This window comes from Aplysia californica, unplaced genomic scaffold (assembly GCF_000002075.1).
Source record: "Aplysia californica isolate F4 #8 unplaced genomic scaffold, AplCal3.0 scaffold00030, whole genome shotgun sequence".
In the NCBI taxonomy this organism is placed as follows: Eukaryota; Metazoa; Mollusca; class Gastropoda; order Aplysiida; family Aplysiidae; genus Aplysia; species Aplysia californica.
Window position 1 is genome coordinate 1,760,278 of NW_004797300.1, and position 9,370 is coordinate 1,769,647.

At 39.5% G+C, this 9,370-nt stretch overlaps 2 protein-coding genes across 2 annotated transcripts in view; one reads left to right on the plus strand and one right to left on the minus strand.

Moving 5' to 3' along the window:
- The window catches only part of LOC101846481 (medium-chain acyl-CoA ligase ACSF2, mitochondrial-like), a 7,825-nt gene extending 2,439 nt beyond the window's left edge, over positions 1 to 5,386 (plus strand). Inside the window, exons 2-6 of the mRNA XM_013091264.2 lie at positions 506 to 599; positions 2,024 to 2,137; positions 2,790 to 3,034; positions 4,578 to 4,730; positions 5,276 to 5,386. Coding sequence (XP_012946718.2) covers positions 506 to 599; positions 2,024 to 2,137; positions 2,790 to 3,034; positions 4,578 to 4,730; positions 5,276 to 5,386 — 717 coding nt within the window. The remainder of the gene's footprint in view (positions 1 to 505; positions 600 to 2,023; positions 2,138 to 2,789; positions 3,035 to 4,577; positions 4,731 to 5,275) is intronic.
- A 3,284-nt stretch (positions 5,387 to 8,670) lies between these two features.
- Positions 8,671 to 9,370, minus strand: part of LOC101846712 (2-succinylbenzoate--CoA ligase) — a gene marked incomplete in the record, with an annotated part of 14,148 nt that continues 13,448 nt past the window's right edge. The window contains 1 exon segment of the mRNA XM_035973793.1: positions 8,671 to 8,783. Within this exon segment, the coding sequence (XP_035829686.1) occupies positions 8,688 to 8,783 (96 nt within the window).

The window sequence follows — 9,370 nt, forward strand, 5'->3', positions numbered from 1 at the left end:
GGAGTAGTAGTAGTAGTAGTAGTAGTAGTAGTAGTAGTAGTAGTAGTAGTAGTAGTAGTAGTAGTAGTAGTAGTAGTAGTAGTAGTAGTAGTAGTAGTATCTGCAGTAGTAGCAACTGGGTTCGTTTGTTCAACAAGCTTATTCGGTGTTTTCTTTCTAACGTAAAGAGCCCAGCACAGCTCTCTTTAGAATGGAACTAAAAAGATAATAATATTATTATGGATCATCAGTTTGAGACTCCTCCTATTTTTGGCGGAGCATTCATAAACTGGTAACTTTAATATTCCTTTTTTTTTCTTCAGAAAAACATTGAATTACAAATTGTCTGGCCAGGTGCTCAATGACAACTCCCTTTTCATATGAATCAGGTATATGTTTTCAGCCAGTGCCTGTTTATAATTCATAACCTTTTTTAACTGAAAAAATTGTTTAAAATCTAATAATGAGAATAGAACTCCAACTTGGTGTTTCAGAAACGGTCTTTAATTTGTATTTTTTTCTTCAGCATCTGATTGCAGACTTGCTCAAGATCTTTAAAAAAGTCTTCCTTCTTTATGGCTCTACAGAGGGTTCTATTATGAGCCAGTCTACATTGACAGGTACGATTTCATATTTTAAATATATTAATAGTCAAACCACATTGTACCGCCAACATTGGGACAAACATGACTTTGGCGGTATTTCGGGGCTGGCATTAAAGCGGTTTTTAGTGCTACCCTCTGTTAAATAACATCGACTACCCAAGGTCAAAAGAAATGATTCTCCCATGACTAGATGAATTACAATATTGTCATGATAAGCTATTTTCCTTTGTCCGTAACTCAATGAGATGTGGGAGAAAGGGTGAATAATTACTGCACTGCTACCAAGTGAGTGTCATGCGCAGTGTGTAGTGTATACCTACTGATCATTTATATTATGTATGTGACTGTTAGCCTGCTTGTGAGTGCAAGCATACTGTTGTATTATTATGGTCATGTGCTCAGATGTGGGTGGAAGAGAGGATGTGTGATGATAGTGTGTGTGTGTGTGTATATGGGTGTGCACATGTGCGCGCGTAGGTATGTGTGTGCATGTTTGTATGTATGTGTGTGTGTGTGTGTATGTGTGTGTGTGTGTGTGTGTGTGTGTGTGTGTACTAATTGAAACAACAAACCAATGTGCCAGGATTAGGACAATAAAGTTGTATCTTATCCTATTACTGGCGGCCCAGTTTGCCGGTGGTGTTTCGGGGTGCGTTTCCTTGGAAGGGACAACTCAATGTCATGCAGTTGGCAGATCGCCATTTAAAGAGGTACATAATATGTTTATGTTGGTGTCAGTGTCGTGCACTGATAAAACCTGGTGGTAGGTGGGGCTGGCGGTATACGGTATGGGGTGGGGGGATTCGAAGTTGACTGCATTACCTATGTTTTAATCCCCCCCTCCCCCGAATGTTTTTACACTGTTTTCATCATCATCATCATCATCATCATCATCATCATCATCATCATCATCATCATCAGAGCTTCCCCATTGGTTGTGGCTGTCGTCGTTGAGAACGGTACTCCCTATTTTAAAGGGGACGGCTTGCCACTTTGAGTCAATGTCGCTGGGACCAGGTTGAGCTAGTGAGAGTGCGGTCGGACCATCATTGGAGCTTGAGATGGTAAACTTTGTAAATGAAGAGTTCAGCCCACGTTGCCGAAGAAGAGGCCATGAAAAGGAAGATGTCAAACATATGTTTGAATGTCCAGGAACAATGGCAATTCGAATGGAGTTATTTCGACGAGTGGAGGTGCCTCTAAGTATATTGACAATGGAGTCGAAAAAAAGCCTCGCTCTCGCTCGAAGATTTCTTCGTGGAGTCCCCTGGGCCCATTAAGGAAACCCCCCCCCCCAAAAAAAAAAATCACCATCATCATCATCTTCATCACCATGCTTTGGACGTAGCTTGCCAGGTGAGCGTCACCATACACATTGCAGCTAATGCATCAAGTGCTAGTAAATATGGAAGTGCAGTTCTGAACAAACACTATTTCAGAGGCCGAAGAAGATTTTTTCTCTGGGAAACCCGTAAATGTTGATAACGTCCGCCTGGTGAACAAAGACCAAGAGAAGTGCAAGCCAAAGGAAGTCGGGACCATACATGTCAGAGGTAAAGCCTAAATAGTTTGTTTGTTTGAGTATAGAGAAGCATATCGACACAATAACGGCTATTCAGTAGTCACAAAAAGGGAAACAGACACGCAGAAACAACAGAAGGAAAGTAAAGATGCCTACTGAAGGCACCCTCCAAACACCTGCGTGAGACAATTACAGCTCTCTTATGGGTTTTTTTTCAAATTGTGTAACACTTTTACACATTTTTAAAATGCATTGGGTGTGGGCACGCGGTTAGCGCATATGATGAAATACTGAAGTGTGGTACTAATGGCGTTCGAATCCCCAACGCTGGCGAACGGGGTATCTTGAAATTGTTATTTTATTTTTTAAATTTAGTTTAATTTTTTTTTTTTTTTTTTTTTTTGGGGGGGGGGGGGAGAGTTTAAGTCTCTCCACCCACTTACCCAGGTCCTATCAGATGGACATTAGATTCGGAGGTCCCACCCCTTAGATAATCTTACAGTGTTAAAAAGAGCGTTAAACCTATTCGACAGTAAAAGGTTCACTTTGTTATTTCATTTCTAAAAAAAAATTGTTTGTTGTATTATGTGCAACCTAGCAAGGTTGAGGAAGGCATTTTGTCGAGAAGTTGGGGATTTCATTAAAGCCTTTTTTTTTTTTATTTGATTTTATTTTGTTTCTAGGTCCTGGTGTTTTCAAGGGATATTTTAACAAACTGGAGGAGACAGACAAAAACACTGCCAAGGCCTTCACGGCAGATGGTTGGTTCAACACAGAGGACAACGGGTTTTTCGACGACCAGGGAAATCTTTTTGTTCTTGGCAGAGAGAAGGACATCATCATGTACGGCTCTTATATCGTCTACCCAGGATGGTTAGAGAAGAAGATAATGGCTCACCCTGATGTGATGGATGTTGTAGTAGTACCTGTGAGTACACGACCTGCTGGTTTGGGTTTTGAATTTGGTTATTGTTTAATTAATCTGTGTGTGTGTGTGTGTATGTGTGTGTGTGTGTGTGTGTGTGTGTGTGTGTGTGTGTGTGTGTGTGTGTGTGTGCGTGTGTGTGTGTGCGCGCGTGTGTGTTAACGAGAAAAAGATTGCTTTTATCTAGATGAACTGGAATTCCATCAAAACAACTGAATCGCAAGTGGATAGAAAACAAAATGAGAGACAGCTCTGTCGTTTTGCGTCCTGATTTTTTAAGCAGAAAGGGGGGCTTTTTACTGTCGCTCTCTAGTACAGTGGACCACTTGTGGTTGAAATCGTGCTACAACACAGAGCCTACAACCAGGACTCCTTATTGTTTGTAAAAGGTACTACCTCAGTTGAGAATACTAAATGCTGTCGCCGAAAAGAGGGTTAAGATCGGAGTCTCTTTCACAATACTCCTTAGCACCAATGCAGGCCCCCTCCCCCCTTTACCCCCCAACACACACTCTCACACACACACACACACACACACACACACACACACACACACACACACACATACACACACACGCATACGCACGCACATACGCGCACACACACACACACACACACACACACACACACACACACACACCCCCCAAAAACACACACAATACAAGGGACACAACTCTGTGCACACTAGAGCAATGATTCCTAGAAATGCTTCAACCAGCCTGCAGTCCCGGCTTAGCTTCCTGAGACTTCTGGTCATCTCCTATTCCGAAAGATCAACTTGATGGACGAAAGTTTGAACGCATTATCGGCCTAACTGGTGGCTTGGGTAACCTAGTGGTTAGGCTACCGGACTCGTAATCGTGAGGTTGCAGATTCGGGAGTTCGAGTGTCACCTCGGTCCGACGTTGTGTCCTTTCGGAGATGGACGTCAAATTTGGAGGTCCCGTCTCTTAAATAACCTTATAGTGTTTACAGAGGTATAAAACCCATACCATATCAAAAACCTAATAAGAGCCGTTTATTCGAACTGCGAACCATACCGGTTATTGACTACCGCTGTGCCTTCCAAGAGTTGCTGTGGAGGCTTAAATACCTCATACAAAATTAAGAATAACATTTTAAGGGACTGAAAAGTTCCAAAGCTCCATAGACGTTTCAAGCATTAGACGTTTTCGAGATATTTCACAGCTTCCATTACTCTACGACCCACCTTCGTTTTGAGTTTTGTTCCTATTCTCAAAAAGAAAAGTTTTGTTTTGTTTTGGTTTGTTATTTTTTAAACTATCTTTGCTCATATTACGAGAATACAAGCAAGGTGCATCATACCTGTTAAGAAAATTTAGAAAACACATATATTGATACGTTTTACTGATTTTTTTTTTCAATAACATAGAAAGACGGGTGAACAATCTTGTAATGTGCCTTCGTTGACTAAGCAGAGCTCAAATTGTGGCAAAGACCACTATTAAATAAAAGCTTAATTATAGAATATAGGATGCTCATTAATTATCAAGGGTAATTAAAATTCACTCTTGACAAATTGCAGGTATCAGATACTGTTCTCTTCCACAACATCTGTGCTTGCGTGAGACCGGCGAAAGACAAGACTTTGGACGAGGAGAATTTGCGAGACTTCTGTGAGAAAATATTCCTTAGCAGCAGCGAGATTGAATGTACGCCCGTTCCGAAATACTTCATGGTGAGTGATCTTGGCATTAGATAGAACTATACGGTTTTAGCCAGCTGTGCTACCTTAATGTTCCGTGAGCTTGTTCATAGATGTGTGATTGTGCGTATGAATGTGTATAATGTATTGGAGATGGCTCTACAATGTTCTAAAAATCTACAATACTCAAGAAGCAGTTTAGTTTGACAGATTGACAGGTTTACATGAAAAGAGACACATGTCGTCACTTTACTTGCTATCTGATGCAGGGGAAATGAAAAGAGGAAGGACCAATAATGGGCGCCCTCTGACCGTCCACTCTTTAGTGGTGGTGAACGGCAGCAGATTCGACAAGGCGCAGCCTTTTAAACATTTTCCACTTAATTAATTAATCTTAATTTGGAACCAATAAACATGAGATGTTGACACATATTATTATGTAGGCTCTTTTGTTTGCTGCAAAAGTAAACAGAAACCACAATTTATGGTTTTATCACCTGATAAATTTCTGTCTTCAACAGTTCATCTTCGACAAATTTTTTAAAGTAGTTTTGCTTGTGGCTCTTTATTGTCTTCAGGTATTGGAAAGCTTTCCTGAGGCGACGACGGGCAAACCAGACAAGAAAATACTAATGAAGATGGCAGAGGAACGATTTGGGCAAGATGCGCATTATATGTCAGCTTATTAAACGCGTGTTGTGTGACGTGCACTAACAACAATAGGCTACTGTGTGAAAAAAGAAAGGAAATGGAAAGAGTCCGGTGGAAGGAATGACGGAACAAAGCAACATTCCTTCGTGTTAACTAAGATCTGTTGGAAGAATATTATTTCGTGCGAAGGGAAGTTGAAATGTATAGAAAGAAGAGGGGGTAATACGGGGATTTGAAATCCTTTGGTGATAACAGGAATTCTGTGTACAATAAAGTCTACTGTAGATGATTTTCTTTATGTGTTTCGTTGATACAACCAGCAAAACTTTGGGTCTATTTGAGTATGCTGTTCTCTTTGAGCGACAGAGGAGTCCTAAATAGCAACCTTGTGAAATAAAAGGAACCACTGAATAATAATATATCAACAGATAATTATCTGTTGCTAATAATTATGGTGGTGTCGACCTTTGTGTCACTTTTTAGAAGAAATCACTCTCTTCAAAGCTCAAAACTTTAACGAAGGTAGCATCCAATATTCCCTAAGAACATTACGGAGCCAGATTTTCATGATTTTGAACCGGAGAACTTATTTGAAAAAGTATTATAGGTTGCAATCGCTATGCATTTTGTAAATAAACTAGTTAGGTGCCCCATTTGACGAACGAACTCAAAAGAATCGATCGTGAAGTCATTCTGGTATCAGCGCGCACGGCTTGTGAACGGAAGCCTCACTTGTTTACGATGGCGTCTTAAAAGATGGACTTTCCCAAGATTAAATCTAAACGAAACTAATGAAAAACTGACAATTAAACTACAGTAACTTCAGACTCCATGATATAACTATGCACCCTTTAAATGATTCTGAACCACCGTTAAGTAGTTCGGAACTTTTAGGCGACCAAAGGGACGAGCTTTCAAAATTATAATATAGATAGATACTCGTGATTGAGCATTATACTTTTTAAAATGGGGGAGGGGGGAATCTGTTGTTCAGTATAGGATCAAGTGTGTAGTGGCGGCTGAAAGCATTACCTGTTTGTCTAAACCTTAAACTTTGGGCTGTCGTGCAAGAGGTACGCAGGCAGCAGATTGTATAATACTGTAACAGATAACCAGAGCTCTTTTAATTTTAACATTGATATGTGCTGACGTCTGTGGTGTAGCGGATAGGGGCTTCGTCATCACACAAAAAAGAGGAGTGTCCCTGTTTCGTTTGGATTTTTATCAAACAAATATACCCAGGTTGTTTGGTGGGAAATTATAAATGCCTTTCAGCCTGGGTTGGGCCTGGCAGGCAAGGTCGAAGTGGCCCGTCAAGACTAATCAAGATAATAACTACTCCCGTGGGGGGGGGGGAGGGGGGCGTGTAAAACGTTTGTAATTACAAATAAAAGTTTTGTTGAAGAGTGTGAGTCAAGTGTGAGTGCTATTTTTTCAGTTTTTTAACGTAAATGCTTTTACACCCCGATCGACACAGTTTTCATCATTAAGAGCTGAAACACAGCGGACTCGTCGCCGACACGGACCTATTCACGCTCAGGAAGCGGGAAAGGGGTAGGGGGGTCTGAGGATGTGTTAGAGAAGGTTTTGTTGGTGGAAAGGGGATGGTGATCCCCAGTATTGTCAGGATTTCATTTAGACAGGGGCGTGTACTCTCCTCGTTTCTACTAGTATTTGGACATAGTTATTAGAGAGTTACATAAAGACAAGGACAACATCAGTGGAAATGAACTCCGATTCGCCGATGACTAGAGTATTTCGAATACAAACTAAAACAGTTTGTAAGAAAATACAAATAGCCTAAACAAAAAGTGCGAAGCGTACCAAGTGAAAATCAGCACTACCAAAACAGAAGTACTTTTAACGAAAGTCAGCAGAAACGCAGGCCCACTATACATCACCACCGACGGAACTGACTCAACTCAAACAAGTTAAGGAAAGTAAATACATGGGGAGCATATTTACACATGACGAAAGACTGGACATTGAAATTAGGACAACAAAAAGACTACTCACCCATAAACATAATATACATTATGTACCAATAGAAGTAAAAAGAAAACTTATCAACAGCATATTCCTTCCAACACTGACATGGCAGCTAAACACGGCACAAAAAAAGAAAGATGAAATGCTCCAGAAAATTAATTAATGTTTCTAGAAAAGATTGCATATGGAACGAAACTGTTCAATACGTTATTGAAACCTCTCATGTTGGAGAAACCTATTGGAGATGGACATTAAACTAACACATATCCTGCGTAATAAAAAATCTGTATTTTTAAAAGGGAAGATAAATAGCGTACTAACTTCACCATCAAGTTCTAGATCTGAAACCGACATCGGCAATCATGGTTCTTAATTCCTTTCTCAGCACGGATGTTCTCAAAGAATTCTACATCATCCTGGTGTTTCCACGTCACCCATCTGTTTAGGTTTTCCAACTACATTGCTCTAGGTCTGCCTCCGCCTCATTTACCTTCTATCTTTCCAGTGCGAGCAAGATGTCCAAAGACCTTTTGTCGAGTCAAGTATTTTTAATGATATTTCCTCACTTATATGTTTATTATCCGAATGTCTTCATTTCTTCACACAATGTGTGCCCATTCTATGTTCTAAAATAGTGCTCATTTAGAAGATAATATCAAATAATAATACAACTAGTAGTGTTTCAAAAGGTTTTGGCTGAAAAAATAGGGGGGGGGGGGGGCATTTGTTCATATGGCATACTTCTAGAGTCCGTAAGTATTTGCATAACAGTAATATTAAAATCTTGGACTATTTCATCACTGCATGTGATTTTGTTTGCTAAATAGGAAAACTAATGGGTCAAAACTAAGAGAGAAGAAGGCATTTGAGAATGGGATTGTCTAATATAGTGTATGTTTGGTTGGTTACCATGGTTACCATGTGCCTAACATCATAATTTATTACTGGAATTTAATGTTTGCTGTCTGACTTGTTGGAATTTGGTTAAGAGATATCGATTTTTGAGATCTTAGCAATGGAGCTTCAAAAAGAAAAATAATGGAAGAATCAAGAGACACTTTTATTTACTCAAATGGAACTTCAATGTAACAAAGCACAGTCATACATTGCCATCTATAAGACACACACACACACACACACACGCACACACACACACACACACACACACACACACACACACACACACAGATGCACTGTAATGAGCTCAACTATCGTTATTGAAATCCTAGGTTGCAACTATCACAAGAAATTCATTTATGATTACACACTCATTCAAACAAAATTGAACCGTCAAATACAACCACACAAAGGCTGTTCTCTTCAACGCAACACAAGTGGAAAATAGTGAGTTTATTTCACAGTTTGCCCAAATCGTTCTTCTGCCATCTTTTTCATTAGTTGCTTGTGTGGTTTACCCGTCGACGTCATAGGAAACTCTTCCAATATCTGGAAAAAAAGAATAAGAAAAACAGAACAAGGAAAAGAAAATATAAGAAATTATATACAATAGGAAACATGCATATTATAGTTAGTTGTAAGACGTGATATGATGTTATCTTATCAGAGCTTCTTTCTGTTTGTAGCACAAAACGTCTAGAGTCTAGATAAATTGATACTTACCTTTTGCTTTAGGTCTTGAAGGCTCAAAATGGAAATTCTAAAAAAGTTTCATAACATTTCCTATCTTGTACAACAGTTTAATGAGATATCACCTCTTAAATGCACAAGATTGGAGGGCTCCATGTGCTGATCATACTTTATTTATTTCTTTTCGTCGATAGATTCTCTCTGATTCAATTTTCCGCTGCTTCAGAAGTTCATTTTAGTATTGATGTACTTGTCGATACTAAGACAGAAACTATTTTTTTAAAAACCAAAACAAAAAAACCCAACAAGAAATAACACCTCTTGAATTATTTCAGATCTTTGTAGAGTCCCATATAAACGAAAATATGATCACTGCCTGTCCCCCACTCTCTCTCTCTCTCTCTCTCTCTCTCTCTCACTGACACACACACACACACATATATATA